The sequence below is a fragment of the Narcine bancroftii genome, chromosome 7, assembly GCF_036971445.1.
Source record: "Narcine bancroftii isolate sNarBan1 chromosome 7, sNarBan1.hap1, whole genome shotgun sequence".
Lineage (NCBI taxonomy): Eukaryota > Metazoa > Chordata > Chondrichthyes > Torpediniformes > Narcinidae > Narcine > Narcine bancroftii.
Window position 1 is genome coordinate 177,294,399 of NC_091475.1, and position 25,213 is coordinate 177,319,611.

General features: G+C 42.3%; 1 protein-coding gene across 4 annotated transcripts in view; it reads left to right on the forward strand.

The window, feature by feature from the left end:
• Nucleotides 1–6,698: 6,698 nt before the first annotated feature.
• The window catches only part of cdk8 (cyclin dependent kinase 8), a 108,439-nt gene continuing 89,924 nt past the window's right edge, over nt 6,699–25,213 (forward strand). For all 4 annotated transcript variants that reach the window (XM_069891475.1, XM_069891476.1, XM_069891477.1 and 1 more), the window contains exon 1: nt 6,699–7,009. In XM_069891475.1, the coding sequence (XP_069747576.1) occupies nt 6,882–7,009 (128 nt within the window). In that variant the 5' untranslated portion in view covers nt 6,699–6,881. The remainder of the gene's footprint in view (nt 7,010–25,213) is intronic.

The following is a 25,213-nucleotide window of genomic DNA, read 5'->3' on the forward strand; positions in this document are numbered from 1 at the left end:
ATACTGCAATATTTCTCCCACTCATGTTTTACCTTTCCCACCCATCCAGGCATCTTTCTAATTTGCAATGAATCAAAAACAAATGAAGAAAAAGTTGCAGAAGATCAAGAAAATCACAAGCTAAAATGCTTAAAAGTGAGAGAGGCTCTGGCAGTGGCTCCTTTTTATATGCATAATGATACAACATATTGGTTACTATAGATGCCAATGGAAAATTCTCAAACTTACTAGAATTATCAATAACCAATGTCTATGTCATTTCTCAGGCCAATATGCTTTGTATTAAAATTCTAGTTTCTCCCAGTTAGCTCATTTCATCTGGCTCTGCGATTTGTATGCCTAATGCCACATGACCAAGTTCTTTTGTGGAAGGAGATTACCAAATAAACAGATAAAGTTGTTCAAGGTGTGTTTATTGTTTTCTTGGAGAAGTGTAGCATCCTCCCTGAATGTTTGATCTCCACATGGGGAGTGGGGAAGGAATATTTTGGATGGTATGAGATCCTAAAGGCCATACATTTGAATTATGCAAAAGTTTACACAAACAATGGAGCATATCATCTCACAAATTACTTGCTCATCAATTCTAAGCCATCTCATGCTCTATTTGTGCTAAAATTAGTGGCCGTGTTAGCTACCTCCGAACTCATAACTAAATGGGAAGCAAGTCATCCTTGGACCTGAGAGAATGCCTAAGAGAAGGTATACCAAGGAATGGAATAATCATGGACATAAATATAACAATACTTGTATCAACCAGTATAAAATGTTTTTGTTTGATTTATTAGCCCATATATTTGTCTCAAAGATTTGAGTTTGATGGTGGAAATTTTAAATGATCAGCAGAGGGCAGCAGAGATGCAGAGACATTGATTAAGGTAAGAAGATAAAACTTGGTAAAATACTTTAAAATTGGAGAACTGAATATGTTGTAAATATGCAGCATCTACTTGCATTTTCAAAGAGGAAGATAACATCTTGTCCTATCAGAATTGGAGGATGAAAAGAAAAGCACACCATTTGATGGAAATTAACGGATGAAAAGCTGGAGGTAAATGTATGGAGCACAATTTATTCAAAATTTGTTAGAAATATGAGTATGAAAACTTATTAAAAGAACAAATCTTAATGAAATAGTTTTCTCAAAAATATAGATACCTGAAAGCTAAAATTTAAAATTATGTGTTAACATACTGTAGAGTGCGTCGAAAGAATCAAAGGCTTGTTGATTCAAACCAAGGCTTTTATTAACTTGAAGTCTGGAGCGCATCACATGTAGGTCGACCAGTCCAGAATGACCTGGTCTGGCTAGGAGCAACCCTTTAGGCGTGGCTACGCTCTCAGCCAATCACAGTCATCCTACTCTACAATCTGTGATAGAATTTGTACTATCACACATACAACAGGCTATCAGCAACCAAAAGATGTAACAAAATCCTTCACAAAGATTAACAAATTTGTCTGCCTTCTCCAGAAGCCAATTTAACAAACTTTAATTGAAGTAAATTGAAAAAGTAAGACAGTGGCCACATTCGTCCTGCAGCTCTCACTTGACCCCAATATTTGAAGTTATAATTTTTTGTCAAGCAGTATCTGAACTTTTCTCCCTTGATCTTCAGCCCAAGTAACCACATACATACATTTGTTTTGGATAAACTTTAAAAGTTTTAAAGGTGAAAGAAACAGCATACTTGTCTCCAAACAATTAAACCAACACCAAATAATTTAAAAGGAGCTAAGAATGTATAAAGCAACTCAGACTATTTATCAATGGTGAAAATAATCATGAACAACCTCCAAAATATTTATATATATTTATTTTGATTATTTATGTAATCATTAAGTACTGTGTACAGTGTTTTTGTGCATGCACTATGGTCTGGAGAGACACTGTTTCATCGGATTTTAGGTGTACAATCAGATAATAATCTTGAATTTGAATCAAACATAACAGCTTAGCCATATTATATCCTGTGAAAGTCATTGTCCACCATGGGATCTGGCACCATTTTTCTGGAATCTGATTGAAATATAGCCACAAGGACAAAAAACATCTTTAGAATGATTTTTGTATAATCAACTGAATATGATAACCAACATGCATTTAAAAAAAAGCATGTAAAAGTGAGTCTGGTGAATTAATAATGGGAACTAAGGAAATGGTAGAAGATTAAGGCAAAAATCTATTGCTCTTTTTAGAGCAGTGGTTTTCAACCTTTTTCTTTCCCCCACTCACATACCACCTTAAGTAATCCCTTACTAATCACAGAGTACCAATGGATAGGGATTACTTAAGGTGGTATGTGAGTGGGGGAAGGGAAAAAAGATTGAGAACCACTGCTCTACACCCAATTATTACTGAAATATTTTGCTTGAGAAAAATTGTCATTGGCCCATTTCCTTTGGAGTTATGAAACTGTGCACTGTCAATTAGGTACAATTAAAATAGTGGTTTTCAAACTTTTTCTTTCCACTCACTTGACACTTAAGAAATCCCTATGCTCTTTGATTAGTAAGGGATTATTTAAGGTGGTATGTGAGTGGAAAGAAAAAGTTTTTAAACTACTGCTTTAGACTAATATCCCAACAATAGATATAAATTGGGATTGGGGACAAATTCAAACAGCAAGGAAGTGGTATTCAGTAATTATGTTACTGCAGATTGATATGTCTGATGGACTACACAGCAAGGTAACAGGGTCTTCTGTCCCATAAGCCATGCCACCAAATACACCCATGTGACCAATTAACCTGCTAACTCCATTTGTCTCTGGAAATGTGGGAGGAAACTGGAGCAGCTGGAGGAAACCCACAAAGATATGGGGAGAACATACAAACTCCTTTCAGACAGTGCTGGTGCTGTAATAGTGTTGTCCTCACCACTACACTAACTGTGCCACCCAAAATCTTAAGATCTTGGACAAAGTGGCTACTAAGCTAGCTAATGCATTGGAACTTATTTTTCAATTTTCCCTATTTTCATACAAAGTTTCAGGAGATTAGAAACTGCAAATAGTCACAGGGAAATTGTCATTAATGATATGGCAAAGAACATTAAAAAAACATTCAAGGTAATCAAGCAGTCAGCATGGTTTTGTGAAAGTTATTTTAGTTCTATTAAGCGTTAACATGTTCAATGTCCAATGGAACTACTGGTGGAAATATTTACAGGAGGCATGTGATAATGTGTTGTATTAAAGATTATTACAGAAAATGTAAGCTTTTGGCATTGAAGATAACATTGTGTGGACAGAAGTTTGGCCATCTAACAGGATAGACTTGTGGGTCTTTTTCAGTGCTGGGGCCTCAACACTTTACAGTTTATATTAATATCCAAAAGGACCAAAGATTGCTAAATTTCAAAGCTGGGTAGACAAGTTGATAAAAGGACACAACTGTGCAACAGAGGGGTAGAGACAAGCAATGAATAGGTAAATAGCTTAAAAATGGAGTACAAGGTGGGAAAATACAAAATCATAAACAATAAAGGAATGTTCTATCTAAATGAATTATTGTGAAGTTTTGAGATGCAAATTATCTGGATATCCTTTTGCATTAATCTTAAGAGGCTGGCATGCAGGTAATTAGAAAACCCTAACAGAATGTTATTGTTTGTTGCTTGAGGAATTGAATACAAAGATGGGAAAGTTGTGCATCTATTATCTCAGGCAGGTGAATTGATCACATCTGGAATGTAAATAGAATGGAAAGAATTCAGTGGTTAGTCCTTACCTTTTATCCCATCTGTTTTCATAGCCAGTACATCATTCTTCAACATTTCCACCAACTACAACATGATCCTACCATCATTCACATCTTTTGCTCCTCTCCCCTTCTGATTTTTGCAGGGAATCTCTGCTATTTCCTTGCTTGCTGATTCTTCCCCACCCATCTCTCTCCCTCCCCAGGTACTTTCCTCTGCAACAGTAAGAGCGATAACAACTGTCCTATTTTTTAGATTCATTGTCTTGTGGACAGAGACCTTATCCTCAAGGACACCCACCACCAATGCCATGCCCTCTTCGCTCTGCCATGGGAAAAAAGTATAGGAGTCTGAAGATTGTGCACTCAGTGGCACAAGGACAACTTATTCCCCTTTGCCATCAGAGGGGAACATGAACTAAACACACCTCACTTTGTCTTTTTCTTTTCCCTTGCACTATTTTTTATTTAAAATTGTGGTTTATAGAAATGTTTGCTTTGTGAAGCTGCTGCTAAGTAAAAAAATTTCATGACAAGTTCATGACTGTACATTCTGATACTATGAAAATGCATGGTTCTGCATACTACCAGGCTTCACAAAAATGTTGCAAAGCTCTGACACCATCTTGGATATAAAAATTCAGAAAACCACATTGAAAAATAAAGTGACAAAATTATGACAAATCTGGGTTTCTAGCTTTTTAAACCTATAGCAGGAAAATCAGGTTCATTCACATTGGCTCCCTGCCTGTTCTTCAGCAGGTAGATGGGAATCTGGCACCAACAGTTGCTCCATACCATCAGATTTTGTCCTGCTAAGACACCTTCTCCCTCACTTCCATCCAGGGACCTAAATAGGTCTTATAGATGAGACAGATTCACATGCACATCCTCCAATCTATTGTTTTCATGCTCCAAATGCTGCTTCCTCTACATTGGTGAGACCCAGTGTAAAGAAGGCAACCACTTTGCTGAACACCTGCATTCTATCTGCAGTGTTTATATGGAGCTCCTCATTGCAAGCCATTTCAATTTCCCTTCCAATTCCCACAGTAGCCTGTATGTCCTTGGTATATTATACTACAGAGGGCGAGGCCAAATATAAATTAGAAGAGCAGCTCTGCCTGGGTAGTCTGCAATCCATCAACAGGAATTTTGAATTTTCCAATTTTATCTAACCTCCTTCCCCATCCTTTTCTCTTTCCCCTTCTGATTTACCAGATCTTCTCATACACCATTATTTCCAATCTCATCCCATTTGCCCAGTTTATTTCCTCTCCCCCACCCACTCCTCCATATGCTCATCATCCAGACACTCCCCCTGACTATTCCCATCTGCCAACCATCCCTAATTTGATTCCACTCTGGTTTCTTATCAGATTCCAAACTCCACAGCATGTTGTTGTCCTCTTTATTACCTCCACCCTTCCTTCCCCAACCTGATTATCCATCAGTCTTTACCTTGACCCACCGATTGTATGCCAGTTGTACCATATGTCTCCTTTACCACCTTATATAATTACATGGTTACTTTCAAGGATCTTCGTAAAAAAAAAGTGGCGTCACTGGGAGCACTGCCGCTATTGCTGACCCATAGAGACTGAGGAAAGGAGACACAATGCTCCTCTGCAGGGTTCTACTGCCAGTCAAACTGTGACTGGCTCTGTACAGACTTTAGACGTCCTGTTAAAGGAGCCAAAGGCGATTTATTTTAAAATTCTGCTTCCGGGGGATTTGGACCCAAGATGGTGGGGCCTGTGTTATAATCAAAGGAAGCAGAGGACTGGTGCAAGGCATCAAATATAATAGGAAGACCACCCCCTGTTTGAGAAGCAGAAGAGATGACCCTATGGGACGTTAAAAAATGGCAGTGGATCAACAAGGGGCTCTGAGGATGAAGAACACAGAGGCAGCAGGCTGCTGGTGATGTGAGGTGAGGGACCCAAGCAGGCTGCGGGCAATTGCAGCAAAGAACTCACACCAGGCTGCGGACTGGTGGAGGGGTACCAGATATTGGAACCAAGATTCGAGAGGGTGCAGAGGAGGTTGAAGGCTTCCTGACTGCGTCAGAGGTTCAGATCTGGAGCATGGGTTGCCAATGGTTTGTTCTGAAGTCTGTGGAGGCTGCGGGAACACAGGAGGTGAATCCATGGACACTCACCCATTCTCTTTTGCTTCTCTTTCTCTGATGGTGAGAGGCACCCAGCAATTTCTGCTGAAGACGAATCTGCTTTACAGCAGACTAAAGCAAATTTTGTGTGATATTATACCTGATTTATTACATGACTAGAAAGGAATCGTGAAACCACCCAGCCCCAATCCCTCGGGATATCAATACTCCTGCCATTGACACGGTTCCTCTTGCATCTGACCTTCAAAAGTACAACAGCTCACTTGTCTAGATTAAATTCCACCTGCCATTTTTCTGACTGTATCTTTAACTGATCCTGTTGTAATATTGATAGCTCTCTACATTTTTCACAGCTCCACCAAGCAGAGGTTCCAACTATAGACCACCAGTCACAAGCCTCCAGTCAGAATAACCCTTCCATCACTATATTCTGCCAGCCAATGCCAAAACCAAACTGTCAATTCCCACGGATTCCATGCATCTGTATCTTCCTGACCAGTATACATGGGCGTTTAAACAAGAGATTAATAGATCGTTGATATACAAGGCGGCAAATGGTTACCCCAAGTCGCAATGCAGTGACATTCAGATCACTCGGAATCTTACTACGTAACGTGCCAAAATCCAGGAGCCAAGTGGCTGACGGAGCTCCTAATTGGTGTTTTTTTTATGATTATCCTCCTATCATGGGGAATTTTATGTTTTCTCCCTCCGTCGTTGAATCCAAACCACCATCCAGTTCTTCGAACAATCTTCGCCCTCTGAGGCCGAGACCCCCCGCCTCAGCCGCGTCGGCGCCACGAGCCCGCATGCGCACACGCCGGCCGCGTTTGCGACAGCGCACGGCAGTGCCGTCCGTGGTATTGAAGTGCGATACCGGCGTTGTGTGAAGGGAGCGGCGGCGGCGGCGCGACAGAAGGCGAGAGTGGCCACTTCAGCAGCTCCCCAACAGCCAGAAGCCAACTAGTGATTACTGTGACACGCCGATTACAGAGAGGAAGCTTCCGTTCAACAATACAATTCACCACGAAATCGGAAAACTTCGAAAATGGACTATGATTTCAAGATGAAGCTAACAACAGAGCGTGAGCGAGTAGAGGACCTGTTTGAATACGAGGGCTGCAAAGTTGGAAGAGGCACTTACGGTCATGTATACAAAGCCAAACGGAAAGACGGGTAGGTCCAGGGCCCAGCACATTTCGGAGAAGGTGTAGGCCACGCTGGTCATTGCTTTGGGTTTAATGGGCGCAGTGGCTGCCCGTTTTGTCATTAACTTTATCGGACGTTACCTGATTTGAAGTCGTTAGTTTGATGCAGTTTGTTGAGTCTTCGAGATTACATAAACGATAACTAATTCTGTGTGGAAAGTGTTTTTCGGAGGATAATTCCCTGCCTTTTGAAGTGTCAGGTAAACAAGATGTGTTTAGAAATGATCATCTTAACGAACTAATAAATTCAAGCAATTAAATAAAGTAGGCTTATTGATTAGAATTTCTATTTCGAAATTTGATTTTTAAATTTCACGCTTTTTTTCCTCTATGATGCTTCTGGAGCAAACGATGATGTTTCAGATATTTAACTATTAAATGTCATTTTTTAAAAATTGTCATTCAAGTATATTTTTACAATATTGTACTCAGTATAGAACAAAATTTCCACATTGGGATTAGTCATTAATTATTTTGACTTTGAGCATGATGGTCAAAAAGTGTAGAAGCATTTTTAGGTCTAATTTACAATACTGCATTTTCAATTGACCCTTTTCTCCAGTCCTATTTCTAGAATATTGCATTAATAATAGCAACCTTAATTCTTTGCCAATGTCATCAGGAAAGGTTGATTATTTGCATTAATAGAGGGAATCCTTAGTGATGATTTGCTGATTCCCCCCCCCCCCATCTGTTTAGAATTCTGATATTGTTCCACCTATGGTTGCAACATCAGGTACTGTGACCTGCTTATCTGGTTCAGTAATACAGCATTGATACATTTATCCCTTTGCTTTTGAGGGAGCTTTAGACCATTATTTTTAAGTTTTATTTCTGTAAATATGTAAAATAGCATTCCTACATCTGCAGTTGTCATTATATTGAAATTGACAAATGAATGATGCTCATCTGTGAATATTTTTTTCAAGAAAAATTTCAGTGTTGATATAAAAATGATAAATTGGAACTAGGTACATTTTCTGTATTCATGTCTTTGAAGAAAAAATTGTGTCTGTATAAACCAGTGAGCATAATTTTAACTGAGGTCTATGAGAATACAAAATCTGGCCATAACAAATTTGTCCATCTGACCTTTATTAGGCAACTGATGTGATGAGAAGTTACAGGAGTTAAAAGTAATCTGCTCAGTTTTCTTCCTGTAATATTTTTTAGTGTTCTTGACCTTTCAATTTTTTTAGTGCCATGTTCAACATTTGTAGACGTAGGAAACTGCAGGTGCTGGAATCTAATACTAAACAAAAATCAAAATTTATTTTCATGAACATGTCATGAAATTGGCTGGAGGAACTCAGTGAGTTGAGCATTATTAGTGGGAGTGAAATGTTGACATTTTCTTTTTTCTCCTCACTGATGATACTCTATCTGTTGGTTCCTCCAGCAAATTATTTTTCATGTTCAACAGTTGGTTATAATTTATTCTGTTTTAATGTTTATTTTAATATGTATATAGTTGCAGAGTCTGAGTTATCTACTGATTTACACAAAAATTAAATAGTTTTTTTTTTATATAGCCTGAATTTAAAAGCATTTTTGGCTTTGAGCTGCAATCCAGAACTTGGGAGGTGGTAATGTAATTTTAAGGCTGTGGAGTAAAATATTAAACTGAGCTCCAACTGTTTCTTGGTGAGAATGGACAAAAGTCCTGTGAGACTTGATTGATGATGATTGGGATCATGATATCCAACCCAAAATTTAACGTAACAAAATTAATTCAACTATTCTTTTATTTAATTCTTTGTTGTAAGACTTAATGCATCACATTTGTCTGCAAAATAACAATGTCTAAGTTATTTATGTCTGTTTGAAAAGTGTTTTTGATCTGTGTGTGACAAGTGCGGCAAAAATGGATGATCCTTTTATTAAGTGTGGCTAACCATTATGGTTTCACAAGTTGTTGAAACTAATTTATCAACATTTATCCTAATTATTTAATCTCTTATCATTTTGGGGATTTTCATCTCTTCTAATAAAGGTACTCGGTTTTCCCACGTTTTGATGTTAAGTGTACTTTTTATTTGTTTTATTTTCTTCCCATATAACAGTTTAACTGGTGTTTTATATTTTAGTTGATCATAAGTGACATCTCTTAAGATCCTTGGCTCTCCTCTGAGTATGATAAATCCATTTATTTTTAGATCTGATTGGCAGAAGCTACTTAATTTTAGTTTTGGTCCTGCTGAGTTCCTGTCCAGGTGTAATTGAAGGATAAGTTTGGAGTACCTTTAATACATTGTGATCAATTACAATTCACCAAATTCTCAAACTAATAAGATATCTTGCAAAATGTGATTCTTCAGGGAGGTATACAGCATGAAGTGACACGCTATGCACCAGAAAACATAGGCACTTCGAGCTAGCTGGACCAATCTTTGCTTTATCTTGCAGCAAGATGAAGCAAACGGACAAATGGTAGGTTGCATATGTTGTCATTTTATTGCTCAATCCAACTTGGTTTCCATGCTCAAAACTTGCACAAGTCTCACAGATGCACTAACCTTTTGTGCCTTAGTGGCTTCCTGTGATATTGAGGACATGGTTCCAAGGCTGCCTTAGTGTGGGCCAAGCCACAGAATTGTCCTAAAGTCCAGTCCACACACAGTCCTATTGGTCATTAATGACTTGTGTTAACACTGTGACTTAAAAACATTTCATCAATTAAATAAATACTCAGATTAAACTAAATAAAAGTAAACTACTCAGACTTTTTTTAAAACAATAGAGCTGTTTACTCTATTGAAATGAACAAAGTTATGTTTGACCCATCAGATGCAGCTAGGGGTTAAGAACAGGGGCCAAGTATAAATTGTATATTGCACTCTTGCATCAGTGGGTACTGGATAGCTGTAGACTCAAGAGTCCAGGATTGAGCACCTGACCTCCAATGCATGCAATTTTGGAATTTGCCAACTATAACATAGGTTTCAACTAGTGAAACCAGCCCATTTCTTTGAAGCCCAGATCTTGAATCTGCCGCTGTTACAACCCAGGATGCTGCAAGTTTTTTTTTAAAGAAAAATCAGTTTGTAGCAGTAACTACTAGGGTAAGTGAAATGAGGAGACTACATACCAAGTTGCTTGCACTTCCAATGTTTTTTTGAAAAGCCCATGTTGTGCCTTATAAGGAGGCCCGTAAGTACCACCCACATGCAAGCGGCATCGTCAGGGCGCAGCCGAGTGCGCAATCTGCTTGATTGCGGAAGAAAACGCACCCGACAATGCCATCTTGATGTGGCTGCTCTGCTTCTGCAACCGTGACAATGCGGAGCCTGTTTGCCTGCATTCTGATGTGCCCCGCCACACGACCCCCAACCCCCAGAACCAGCATTAGCATTCCATTACCCCTGAGTGCAGTGGGTACCCTTGGGAGGTCATCCTCGGTGCTTGGGTTGCGCTGGCAAGGCTGGCTAGCTGAGGTCGAGGTGTGTAGGCTTCAACCAGTCAGCTGTGAATAGTTCCTCCCTACCCACAATGTCCAGCGTGAAAGTTTTGCCCTGCTGTGGAGGACTTTCTAAGGGGCCCTCATAGGGTCGTTGGAGAGGAGTGGAATGTGGTCCGTGGTGGACAAAAACAATCTGCGGTTAATAAGACCTGAGAAGTGGATGCAGGCCGGCGGCCTTGGTGTGATGGTTGGGGGGGGGGGGTTGTAAAGGAGGCTGTCCCATAGTTTCTGCAATGTTGCTCTCCCTTTGGCGATCGACGGTGGGAAGAATTCACCTGGCAGAATTAATGGGGCCCTATAAACCTTTTCCGTGGAGGAGGCCTGAAGGTCCTCTTTGGGTGCACTTTGGATGACCAGGAGGACTCAGGGGAGATCATCCATCCAGCTGGGGCAGGTTAAATGGGCCACGACACCTGTTGTCAGGTGGCGGTAGAAGCGTTCAACGAGGTCATTGGATTGAGGGTAGTAGGCGGTGGTGTGGTGCAGCTTAATTCCCAGGAGAGTTGCTAGCTCTGTCCACAGTGCCAATGTAAACTGTGCCCCTCTGTCAGTGGTAATATGAGCTGGTATCCCGAACCTCGCAATCCAATGAGTGAGCAGTGCCCTGGCGCAGGAATCAGTGGAAGTGTCTTTTAGCAGGATGGCTTCTGGCCATCTTGTGGTGTGGTCTACCACTGTTAGCAGGTGAAATGTATATGCTTAAACTGCCTTTTCAGAGGGTCAAACTGATGGACTGGAGTCCTGACATGTTGGTGAACCTTGGAGGTCTGACGCTGGGTGCAATTGCAAGCCAGTTCGGAAATCTGCTTCCTCAAGCTGTGCCATACGAACAGCTCTGCCACCTTGCAGGTTGTGGTCTTTATGGACGGGTGGGCGAAGTCATGGACGGCATGGAAAATCTGGCGTCTCCATTTCTGTGGCATGACCAGGCGTGGTGAGCTAGTGGAAACATCCCACAGCAGTGTGTCGGAGCTGTCAGGCAGGCTGATGTCCTCAAAGTGGAGGCCGGTAATGGCTCTGTGGAAAATTTGCGTTCCGTGTCCTCTCTTTGGGTTCGCTCCAGCTGGGAGTAGTCCAACCTGGGGGGCAAGAATCGGATGGTGGCTGATCAGTTTTGAAGGAATGATGGTGTTGAATGCTGAACTGTAGTTAATAAAGAGCATCGTAATATATGCACCTGTGCAGAACCAGTGAGATGCTATCTGCTGACACGGATCCTGGTCAGACAGGAGCTGATATGCTTCAACACCGACCTCTCAAAGCACTTCATCACTGTAGATATGAGTGCCACTGGTCAGTGGTTGTTTAGGCAGGTTACCACACTCCTTTTTGGCACAGCTCCAATTAAAGCCTGTTTGAAACAGCTGAGATGTTGAAAATATCTGTGAATGCATTGGCCAGTTGGTAAGTTTTCAGTTCTTGGCTGGGTAATTGGACCGGATGATTTTCTTGCATTCATTCTCTTGAAGAAGACTGCTTGTCACTTTCAGATACTGATAGAAGAGGATCATTGGGGATGTGGGGTGTGCAGTGGTTCTTTTTCTGATGGTCAAATCAGTCAAAGAAGGCATTGAGCTCATCTGGGAGTGAAGCTCTGCTGTCTCCTTTTGCACCGGATTTGGTTTTGTAACAAATTGTCATTTAGGCCATGCCACCAGCTGACGGGTATTCTTCATTGTTTACTTTATCATCTGGAGTCTTCACTTTGTCTGGGAGATGGCTTTCCTTAGGTTGTACTTGCTCTTTGAGTAGTTCTCTGCAACTTCAGATTTAAATGCCTGTGATCTGGCAGGTTCTCAGCAGTCCATCGTGGGCTTCTGGTTGGTGAAAACCCTGAACAATTTGGTGAGGACACACTCATTCACTGTTGCTTTGATCAAATACAGTGCAAAATCAGAATTTATTGTCATGAACAAGTCATGAATTCATCATAGAGCAGCATCATAGAGCAAACATTCATATTATAACCATCGTACAACATTATTTTTGAAAAAAAATTCATGAAAAGTAAGGCAGTGTCTTTGGTTCATTGATTATTCAGGAATCTGATGACAGTGGGGAAGCTGTCCTTGTGCCATAGAGCACTTGTCTTTAGGCGACTATACTACCTTTTTCCCCAGTGGTAGCAGAGTGAAGAGGGCATGGCCTGGGTGGTGGGGGTCTTTGAGGATAGAGGTTGTATTTTTTTTTAAGATATCACTTCATGTAGATGTCCTTGAAGGAGTGAAGTCTTGTGCCTGTGATGTCGCAGGGCAAGTTAACAACCCTCTGGATTTTATTCTCATCCTGAGATTTGGCGCCTCCATACCAGGCAGTGATGCAACCTGCCAGAATGCTCTCCACAGTCACCTATAGAAGTTCTAGAGAGTCTTCGGTGACATACCGAATCTCCTCAAGCATTTCACAAAGAATAGCTGCTGTTGAGCCGCCTTTGCGAATGCACCAACGTGGAGGCTCCAGGACAGATCGTCGGAGATGTTGACACCCAAGAATTTGAAGTTCTTGACCCTCTCCACTACTGAGCCCTCGATAAGGACTGGGTCTTGTTCCCCTGACTTCCTCCTGTGATCCACCATCATCTCCTTGGTTTTGCTGACATGGAGCTTGAGGTTGTCGTTACACCATTTAACAAGCTGATCTATCTCCCTCCTGTACGCTTCCTTATTGCAGTTTGTGATTCTGCCGACAACTTTGACATTAAGTTAACCAGGGTGTTGCAAAGGAAACTGTTCGTTTGGAATGCTGAGACAGAGGGGTAAATGTTTGGTGGGAGATTCTTGTTTAAAAATGCTGAAAATTGCAGAGAATGATCTGTTGAATGCAGAGGCTAATGGAGTGAAAATGAGGCCAAGGGAAACTCCATCCTTGTTGTCTCCAGGAGAAATGCCAAGGTGCTGTAAATTGCAAGACGTGGTCAAGGACTTGTCAAGGATTAAAGAACAACCTATAGTCTAGGATCTATAATAACTGGTTTTCCTTCATCTGGTCAACTGGCCATATTCTCGTAGAAAGGGGATACAAGACTGTAGAGACTGGAATATGGGGTGTAAACTGCTGGTAGAACCGAGTGGGTGAAGCAGCATCAATGGAGGCAAAGGGGTGGTCATTATTTTGGGTTGAGGATTAGGGGGATGGTTTATGAAGCTAAAGCAGAGATGGTTACGCATTTGGAGACTGGGGCTGTTTGGTGGAAACAGATGAAGGATTAAAAAGGAGTTTAGTACCAGGTGAGGAAAAGGTGGAGACAGTGGGAAGGTTATGTGGAACAAGATATGGGAGGGATAATGCATAGATGGAACCAGGTGGAGGGAAGGGATTGAGGTAAGGGAGAGAGGAATGGAAGGGATGAACAGAGGAAGAGAGAGAGGTTCGATGGACCAGTAGAAATAGGGAAGGAACACTGTGTAGGTTACTTGAAATTAGAAAATTCACTGTTCGTGCCTTCCAGTTGCAAATTATCTAAGTGGATTATTGGGTAGTATTTTATTATTTGGTGCTGTTCAGTTTTGCATTTGGCCTTGCTGTGGCTTTGGAGAAAGCAAAGGCTAGACTGGTTGGTGTGGGAATGAGGAGGAGAGCTGAAAGGTCATTCAGTACTCCAATCAACTAGTCAAATGTGATTTCTGTTCATAAATCTCCTAATTCCTCTTCGGCTTTTCTAAGTGTTATTATCCTGTACTATACATTCCAGCATTTTCCATACAGATATTAGGTTATCTTCTCTCAATGATCCATTTTTAATAATATATTTGCAGCCATAGAAAACAGGCTATTTGGCCCTGCTAGTCTGTCCCAAAACATCATTTCTGCCCTCCAATCTGCTGGAACTATTACACGTTCTATAGAATTTTGAAAAATGATAACTAATTCATTCACTAGCATAGCAGTCACTTGTTTGAAAACTTTTGATGATAAAGGGACGTGTGGCAATTTTGAATTCTTTCACACAGTTTTGAGTTGTTGGGTCTATTTTGAGTATGTCACTTTTGACACAGCAGTCATACCATTCAGCCCAAAGGCAGTGTCCCCATGATGATGTCTGGGGTTTGTCTCTACATTATTTCTAGTAACTGCACCTGCCAACGCTCTTCTGGATAACTGGTGACAGATTGGTGAGGTTGTATTTTTCATCATATTAGTTCTTTCACCAGATGACAGATTCATTCAGGCAGCAACATACATCTGGGTAGCAATCCTAATCCAGAGATTTGAGCATAATAATTTAGATTTGTACTTCAATACGTTCAGCTGTCAGACATCATTTAAAGGAGGTGGATGTAAATATTGAGTCAAAGTCAAGTGCATGTATATTCTTGATCTAGCAGAAAAAATATGTCATGGTCTCTATTGAGTATGCCATTTAGAGTAACTTTGCTATTGCTCTATATCAGTCATCTGTAATACTGTAGAGCTCAGCTTGTGTTTTGTGTTCCTGCTGTATTTTCTCTTTGGGAGTGGGGGGCCTGGCCAGAATAACCAGCTGAGGTTGCCATTCTGCACAGATGACACAACTCCCACATTCTTTTGTTTTTTTGTGTACATTCTCCCTGGTTGTACCATTTCAGAAGGACCCTCATCCCTTGCCTCTGCTGTTTTACTGGTTTCTTTTGCCTCCTCCTCAGTTCCGACAAAGTGTTTCTGTCCTGAAACAATTGCTCCATTTCTCTTTCCACAGATGCAGTCTGCTGTGTATTTCCAGCATTTTACAAAAAGCACTGGTGTCGCTTTGAGGCAATTAAAATCAAAAATTTCCTTCATTTCTAGTAGTTGAGCAATTTGGAATGAGGAACCTCAGACACAATATTAAATGTAAGAGAGAAGAAAGAGAATCTTTGTACCAATTTGAGATTGTAATTTACTTCCAGGATTAGCACTTAAGCAAGGGTAATATTAATGTTTAAAATGAATAATTGGATGCAAGAAAAATTTTGTGAATAACAAATACTTGAGGATGTCTGTTTAAGATGAGTGGAAGAAAATTTAGTGCTAATATCAAAGGAAAGTTGTTTTTTTTGCATCGTAGTGGGTGTCTGGTATGGATTTTTGGGGATTGTGGTGGAGGTTGGTGCAATGGGGACATTTGAAAGACTCAGGTAGTCATGATAGATAGATAACTAGAAAATAGATTTATGGGTGTGAGTTAGAGAAGAATTAAATTGTTGTAGAATAGCATAACACTGAAGGGCCTGTACTGTGCTATAATTTTTATGTACAGTATGTGCACAGTTTGTATAGGGTGATTAGAACTCAGATAAACATAAATGTGGTCTAATTTGGTTTTCTTTCTGCTTCTTTAAACAAAATCTTGTGGTTCACTTTCTCAGCACAATGTCTAACCTGAACATTATCCCTGAAAACTTTCATAACTCTTTGATTAAGTTTCTAAGGAATGGAGCAAGGTATAAGTCACTGTAAAATGTGTTTGAAATTCAAGCTGCTATGCATGATTACCTTTCTGTCCTGAAACCAAAACTAATATATGAATCTAATTTTGGGGAAATATGGTTAGAATGTTTTCTGACAAATGGGCTAAGCATCAATTGGGGCAAAAAGCTGCAGTTGCTGGAATCTGGAACATCACAGTCTGCTATAGGAACTCGGGGGGGTGGGGGGAGAAATATTGTTAATGTTGCAGGCCAGATGAGAGGTTCCCACCTACAAAGTTGCCTTTTTTTTTCTCTCTGCTGCTACTTGACCTTGACTTTCTCCAGCAGATTGTGTGAAACAAAAACATCAATAACTGAGCAGGTCAGACAGCTCCCATGAAGGGAGAAACAGAATCAAGATTTCAGGTGAATGATCCTTCACTGGAACTGGAAAAATGAGAATATAATTGTAGATATAAATTAGCAAGTAATCTTTAAATTAATGGTAGTTAGAGACAGGAAAGAAAATTAACAAACTGAAACAAAATATTTTCAAAGTAAGCATGATTATCTGAAATTGTAAAATTCAATATCCAGTTGCAATTATTTCGCAGATTCAAATATATAATTGGTAGTCTGTGGCTTTTATGCTGCTTTGGTAGATTTTAGAACAGGTGCCTAATTTTTTTTTTAGTTTTATTTTCCAAAAATACATAGTGTTGTTACTATTTGTTGCTGTTCATCATATTTGTTCACAACTTGCACAATTTTGAAACTGGTATCTGGAGCCCATTTTCCATGAGCACCCTGTCCCAGGAATTAACTGGAAATTTACTGGGACAGGGTCCAGTAGAAAAGGAACATTATCCAAACGCAGGTGTCAAATAAAGTTATTTCATGCCGGGGATTAACCACCTCTACCCCTACTCGTATCCCTAGCATTTGCTGACATCGGCATGTTGATAAAACCAGTGGAAAAGAGACAGAAGAAAGTCGCTAGTTTCCAGTTGAAGGTAGAGCCCTCTGATCTGCGGGGATGAGTTGTGTTCAGTGGAAAAGCAATTAATGTCCCAGTTAAGGGTGGCCCAGTGGAAACACCACAAAGGGCTTCCACTGCACAGCCAATTAACTGGGATGCCAGTGGAAAAGGGGCTTGGGACACCTATCTGCAGATGTTTCTTTTAAATGGACTCAAGCTGGTTGCACCAATGAAAACCCATGAATTAATATGGAATCATAATGATGAAATTGAGTGATTGATTAAAATCAGTTGAATCTTGTATTTAATCTCCGAGTAATGTGGCGGCACACCACTGCGGCGATCAAGCCACCATTCCAGGCAGCGAGTGCAACTCAAGTTCAGCAGCCCATGCAGCGGCACTGACTCCAACAAGCGGGGGGTTGGCAAGGGCATCTTAAAGGCCAGCGTTCCCAAAATGGCACTGGCCTTGCTGCACAGTCAACAGTCAGGGACAGCGCGCGGGGAAGAAGGGATTGTTGCGCAAGAAGGTACCCGCGCGTGGGAAACCCGCTTTTGTTATGCGGGTTGTGACTCGAGTTAAAGGGGGAAACCGATGGGAACGTGGCAAGTATAAAAGTCGGGTCTGAGCCCCAATAAAACACAGAGCTTAACCTGACTACACTACATGTGTCTTCCTTCGAGCAGCACGCGGCTGCAATTGGTGAATCTGACAGTTTAGATGGCATATAAACCCAGCGATGAGTGAACCAGCAGCAATCCACGCAGCCGTTCTCAAACTGCCGACCTTCTGAACAAATCAACCAAATGTGCGATTTGACCAGGCTGAGGCACAGTTCCAGATCACAGCAGATTCCACCCAGTACTACCAATGGTGAGTGCCCTGGACCAGGATGTAGCAAGATGGGTGGCCATCTTCATCCAGGATCCCCCATCAGAAGGTGCATACACTGCTTTCAAGGACCTGCATATCAAGACCTTTGTCTTGGTGTGAAAGAGGGGCATGTCTACTCCACCTGGATGGGCTAGGGGACAGGCCCCTGTCAGCTCTTATGAATATGATGCTGGCCCTCCTGGGCAAACACAAGCCCTGCATCGTGTTCAAGCTGGCATCCCTGGAACAAAAGCCCGAGGATGTCCAACTGCTCCTGGCAGACACTGACTTCAGCATCCCCCGGAAAATTGCAGCATGAGCGGACGTCCTGTGGAAACAGAAAAGAGAGTGCTTGGCGGCCATGAGGCTCGTCACTAAACCCTGTAGCCAGAACCATGCAGACCTGCTGAGAGAACAGCAGCCCCACAGAGGAGGCGATCCCTGCACCAGTGGTGCTTCTACCTCCAGAGATGGAGCTCTGGAGCCCACTGGTGCAGGCTGCCATGCACATTTCAGGGAAACACCAGGGCCAGCTGTCGCTAATGGTCATGATGGCTGGCCAACAAGACAGCATCCTATACGTTTGAGACTGCCAGTCTGGATGCCATTTATAGACACTAGCAGAGGTCAGCATCCTGCCCCCGTTGGCACAGGATACCAGGAACAGGCAGTCGGACTCCTTGCTGAGGGATGCTAACAACAACACGATCCGAACCTATGGTACCCACAAGGTCCAACTGCAGTTGGGAGGCAGCCTGTTCTCGTGGGTGTTCATGCTGGCCGCAGTGGAACAGCCGCTCCTCGTGGCAGACTTCTTGAGTGCCCAAAGCCTGCTAGTGGACCTCCAGGGAAGAAGATTGGTCCAGACCAAGACTTTTCAAACCTTCCCCCTTAAAGACATCAAGGTCCCAGCACTCCACGTGGACTCCGTGCAGCAATCAACCGACGAATACGCCGAGCTTCCTGCAGTGCTCATCTTCCAATTCACCACAGCGATGCCCCAGCATGGAGTACAGCACCATATCCTGACCCAGCTGGTGAAGGAGGAATTCAAGAAACTGGAGGAGCTTGGTGTCAGACAGCCCAGGTCTTCTACCCTGCATATAGTTTCCAAAGCAACTGGGGGCTGGAGACCATGCAGTGACTACCGCCAGCTCAAGGAGGCCACAACACTGGATCAATACCCCGTGTCATGCTGCTCTTCTGGCACACTCCAGGGCAGACGCTCCAATGGCCCTGATGGGGGATGCCTCAGGAATGACGATCGGCGGAGTTCTGGATCAGCAGATCAAAGGAAGTTGGCGGAGCCTCCAGAACTAAAGTACAGTGCTTTCAACAGAGAGCTACTGGCGCTGTACTTAGCCATCCGCTACTTCAGGTACTTCTTAGAGGGCAGGACTTTCACGGCCTTCACAGACCATAAGCCCTTGACTCTCGCCTTGGCTAAAATCTCAAACCCCTGGTCAGCCCACCAGAAACGACACCTGTCTTGCATCTCAGAGTACACCACGGATGTAAGGTCAACGTGGTGGCCGAAACATTGTCAAGACAAAGTATTCACATGCTATCAAGGGGAATGGACTTCGTAGCACTGGCGGAAGCGCAGCAAAGCAACAAAGAGATGCCCCAATATGGGAGTGCCATATTGGGACTGCAGCTCCAAGACATTCCAGTCAGTACGGGTAACACCATCCTCCTGTGCAATGTGGCCACCGGCCAGGTCAGACCTATTGTCCTGGCAGCTTGGAGATGGTAGGTTTTCAACTCTATCCACGGACTGTTTCACCCGTCCATCAGGACCACAGTCTGGGTGGTGGCCAGCAAATACATATGGCATGGATTGTGAAAACAGGTCAACGGCATACATGCAGTGCCAAACAACCAAGATACAGCAGCATACTAAGACCCCACCTGAGTACTTCAAGCCTGCGGAGCAAAGGCTCGACCACATCCATGGGGACATAGTAGGACCCTTACCAGTATCCCAGGGTTTCTGCTACTTGTTCACAATGGTCGACCACTTCACCAGATAGCCAGAGGCAGTCCCGCTGGCAGACACATCCATAACCTCGTGCACCAGAGCCCTGATTTCATCCTGGATGGCACGGTTTGGGTTACAGTCCCACATCACATCCGACAGAGGAGCCAAGTTCATCTCCAGACTGTAGTCTGACCTCGCCAGCCTGCGGGGTGCCCAGCTGCACAATGGGCACCTTAAGGCTGTGCTCATGACTAGACTCTAAGAACATAACTGGGTTGATGAGCTACCATGGGCATTGTTGGAGATCTGCACAGCACCCAAGGAGGACCATGACACCTCTTCAGCTGAATTCTTCTATGGAGCTCCACTGGTAGTCCCAGGGATTCCGTACCGTCCCCAGGCAGACAGCAGGACGACTTGGCAGCATTCCTCCACAGGCTGAGGGAAAGAGTCGGCAACCTGGCCCCGACTCCACCTTCCAGGCATGGACATGCGAGGACTAACATACCCAAAGACCTACAGAATTGTGAGTATATTTTAATTCTCGGGGATCCACATTGTCCACCACTGCAGAGGCCACATGAGGGTCTGTTTCAGGTTGTCTGTAACAACGGTCCCACATTTGAGTTGGAGGGCGGAGGCAAGATGGAGGTCTACAAATGGACAGGCTAAAGCTGGCACACCTGGACCTGGCACACCTGGTTGAGACACCAGCACCATGCCGGAGAGGCAGATCACCAAAACCTGCAGAGACTCTGCCTCCGGACACCTAGAACAATATCGTTGTTTCTGGTGGTGGTGGGGGGGGCGGGGAGGGCAGCAATCAAACCGATGCTCCAGGCGGTGAGCGTAACTAAAGGCCAGCAACCTGCTCAGCAGCACTGGCCCCAACAAGCGGGGAGATGGCAAGGGCATCTTAAAGGCCAGCGATCCCAAAATGACACTGGCCTTGCTGCACAGTCAACAGTCAGGGACAGCGCGCGGGGAAGGGATTGTTATGCAAGAAGGTACCCGTGTGCGAGAAACCTGCTTTTGCTATCCGGGTCGTAATGTGAGTAAAAGGGGGAAATGACGGGAACGCAGTGAGTATAAAAGTTGGGTCTGAGCCCCTAATAAAACAAAGCTTAACCTGACTACACTATGTGTGTGTCTTCCTTCGAGTAGCATATGGCTACAGTGTTTTCTTTTAAATCATGTAATGCAGAAGCATCCACTGCTCCAATAATATGCATTCATAATTAATCTTTCTGCTCATTTAGCAAATTCCATTTGTCAATAGTATAAAATGAAGGTAAGCAACAAAGGTAACTTTCAGTTTTTATGGGAGCATGTAAGAAGGAACCTAATAAGGCAACATTTGACATTGAGTTTCACATTGAAACATGAGGAAAGAGCAAAAATTTATCTAAGGAATTGCACTCTGGGGATTTTTTTTCCCCCCCATGGAGAAGAGTCTGATGGATTGAGGGATGGAATTCTAGGTCTTGGCAATTGAATATATGTCTTTCACTGATGAAGTTAAATTCAGAGATCAGCAAGTTGCTAAAATTGGAATACTGCAGAGACTGTGATAATGGTGCTAGGAATAATTGGAAAAAGCAGGACTTTGGAGCAATTTGAAAGCTCTGAGAATCTTAAAATTGATGGATTCATTATTAACTATACACGTTACAAAATGGGAAGCAGAATTTTTGATGGATGTATTCATAGGCCTGCAAAGGTTTGAATGGCTCACTAGCTTAACTGGTTATCTAATAGGAACTTGGGGAAAGAAGAGACTATTTTGCCTCTCACCTTTGATTTGCTTGTTAACAAGATTATCGCTGACCTGTAGCGCGTTCCATATTTGGTCTATGCATTTTAATAGAGTGGATTAGAAAAAAATCTTTGTGTTTAAAATTTACAACTATCAATTGATGTTCCTCAAAAAGATTTTAAATTTCTGCTGTCTGTGTGGGTATTTTTTTAACTTGAGGCCCCTTGCTAATCATATATGCGAGTGCATGTACTGTATGTTCTACCTACCATGATGGGTATCTCAGAATAGGAGTCATTGTGGATATTTGTTTTTAAAATTTTATCATCTAAATGTTTTTATAAATAAGCTTGATAGGATGCAAAATTCACGGAAAACCAGTGAATATGGATTTCACCTCACACAGATCAATAAAAGCATGAGAGTTAATTATCAATAATTAACAATCAGAAAACATTTTGAGTGGAACAGATGGTCAAAGAGATTTGATTTTGTATTTTTCAATTTCACTAACTCTTAACAATTTCACGTGGGATTCTTTCAATGAAGAAAGATTAAGCAGACAGGGCCTATGCTCTGTAGAGTTCAGAATACAGGAATTATCTAATTAAAACACTAAGTTTATAGATTATGGTGGCACAGTTAGCGCAACACTGTTACAGCGCCAGGGTTCGAATGTGGAGCTGTCTGTCGGGAGTTTGTATGTTCTCCCCATGTCTGTGTGGGTTTCCTCTGGGTGCTCTGGATTCCTCCCGCCCTTAATAAAAACATTGGGGTTGTAGGTTAATTGGATGTTATTGGGCGGCACAGGCTCATGAGCCAGAAGTGACTTTTACCACACTATGTCTAAATTTAAAACAAAAACAAAAAAAAATAATGTGGAATTCATTTCCTTTGGCTCTTTGTCCAGAACTATAGGGCTCAGAATCTCAGGTGAGGAGTTGGCCATTCAAGACTAAGATGTCAGTTTTTTTTCCACTTTGTATTACAAATCCTTGTATAGCACATCTTTGTATTCTGTACCTGAGACGATGGTGAAGTTCATTTTCTGTGTGCTTAAGATTAGCATTTCATGGCTTTTTAGGTATTAAGGAGATTACATCATAATGGGTTACTGTAGAAAAGTAGTTCAGAAGCTATGATTTTGAGTTCAGGTTTGAAGGGCCAACTGGTCTCCTTTATCTTGTGTTGCTGGGAAGATGGTATAAATGTGAACAGCAAGTATAGAATATCTGTATGCAAAATCCGTTTTTAGGTAACGTGATTAAGTAAAATATGAATGATCTCAAAAAATTGTTACGTGGAGCGTGTATTTACTTGCATTAAAAAGCCTTTGCAGAGCAATTTATTAGCAAGCTCCACAATAATTGAAACATTGGAAATCAAATTATTTCAGTTTTTCAAATGATTTCATCAAATTGCAGTAGAATTTTTAAAGAGCAATTTCTCCTCTCTTGTGACATAAAATGAAAGCGATTTAGCCAAGTCTGTGCTGGTTTTCAGTATATTTCCATCAATAAGATTTAATCCTGCCTCTTGCTTGCAACTTGTTCTCTCTCTCATCTCTCTCTTGTGCTTATCATTGTCTTTCTCTTTCCCAACCACCCCCCCCCCCCCCCCCATTCCCCTGGCACCCACATATTCTGGAGACAACTTATAGTTGTCAATTAACCTACCTTTGCGATATGGTAAGAAATGACAGCAACCAGGGGAAATTCATGTGGTCGTAGAGGGAATGTGCAGACTTCACAGATAGCACCCAGTGTCAGAAATGAGTCTAATTTCTGAAACTATGTATAAACCATGTTACATGCTGCGCCACTGAGTCCATCGAAATGATGAGTTTTGGCTTGTGCTCTTTACTTATCCCTTATCAAGTACTTTTAGGACAACTATTGAAACATCAAGCACTATTTTTCAGTGAGAGCATTTCTAATTCTTAAATATTCATCTGATGCAAATATTCTTTCTCACATTTTCAAGTTCTTTTACTTATCCCATTAAATCTATGCCCTTTGCTTACCAACCAAGGCATTTACTCTTTAATCACTTACTTTAAATACTGAAAATTATTTAAATAGTCAAAAGTTAAACAATTGCTTTGTAATTTAATATGTTGACTTCTTAATTTCTTAAGAAGAAATTTTGAAAATTAATTGATATGTGAAGAAATTTTCTGCAAACTGTTCTTGTCCGAATTTCTATTGAATTTATCAAAAGCGGGTGTTGTGGGTAGATTGTTAAAATGCTATAAGTAATGAGTCATGGAAACTTAACGTTAGGATTGATAAGTCCCCAGAACTGAATGAGATATACCCCAGGTTGCTATGGGAAGGGAGGGAAGAGATTGCTAGGGTGTTGGCAATGTTCTTTCCATCCTTGGCCACAGGGGAGATGCTGGAGGATTGGAGAATGGCAAATGTGGTCCCCTTGGTTTTTTTTAAAAAAAAAGGTAATGGGTAGAATCCTGGGAATTACATCAGGATGTGTTACATCAGTGGTGGGCAAACTTTGAGAGGATTCTTTCGGACAGGATTAATGAATATTTATAAGTAGCACAGTTAGCGCAGCAGTTCACGCAATGCTATTGCAGCACAGAGACCTGGGTTCGAATCCAGTGATCTCTATAACGAGTTTGTTCATTCTCCCCGGGTGCTCCAGTTTCCTCCTACCCTCCAAAAACATGGAAGTTGTAAGTGTATTTGGGTAGTACAGGCTCATGTTATTGTCTAACTTTTAAAATTTTAATTTTTTTGTGAGGTTTTTCAGTTGGTTGTTTTTCCAGACTCTTTTGTGTAGTCTTCCAAAGGCGCTATTTGCCTTGGCGAGTCTGTTGTCTATCTCATTGTCGATCCTTGCATCTGATGAAATGGTGCAGCCGAGATAGGTAAACTGGTTGACCGTTTTGAGTTTTGTGTGCCCGATGGAGATGTGGGGGGGCTGGTAGTCATGGTGGGGAGCTGGCTGATGGAGGACCTCAGTTTTCTTCAGGCTGACTTCCAGGCCAAACATTTTGGCAGTTTCCGCAAAGCAGGACGTCAAGCGCTGAAGAGCTCACAAAGATAAGCGTATACAGAGCCGTTGTCATACCCACACTCCTGTTCGGCTCCGAATCATGGGTCCTCTACCGGCACCACCTACGGCTCCTAGAACGCTTCCACCAGCGTTGTCTCCGCTCCATCCTCAACATCCATTGGAGCGCTCACACCCCTAACGTCGAGGTACTCGAGATGGCAGAGGTCGACAGCATCGAGTCCACGCTGCTGAAGATCCAGCTGCGCTGGATGGGTCACGTCTCCAGAATGGAGGACCATCGCCTTCCCAAGATCGTATTATATGGCGAGCTCTCCACTGGCCACCGTGACAGAGGTGCACCAAAGAAAAGGTACAAGGACTGCCTAAAGAAATCTCTTGGTGCCTGCCACATTGACCACCGCCAGTGGGCTGATAACGCCTCAAACCGTGCATCTTGGCGCCTCACAGTTTGGCGGGCAGCAGCCTCCTTTGAAGAAGACCGCAGAGCCCACCTCACTGACAAAAGGCAAAGGAGGAAAAACCCAACACCCAACCCCAACCAACCAATTTTCCCTTGCAACCGCTGCAATCGTGTCTGCCTGTCCCGCATCGGACTGGTCAGCCACAAACGAGCCTGCAGCTGACGTGGACTTTTTACCCCCTCCATAAATCTTCGTCCGCGAAGCCAAGCCAAAGAAAAGAAAATTTTAATTAAAATTTAGAGAAGTACGGTCTTCTCAA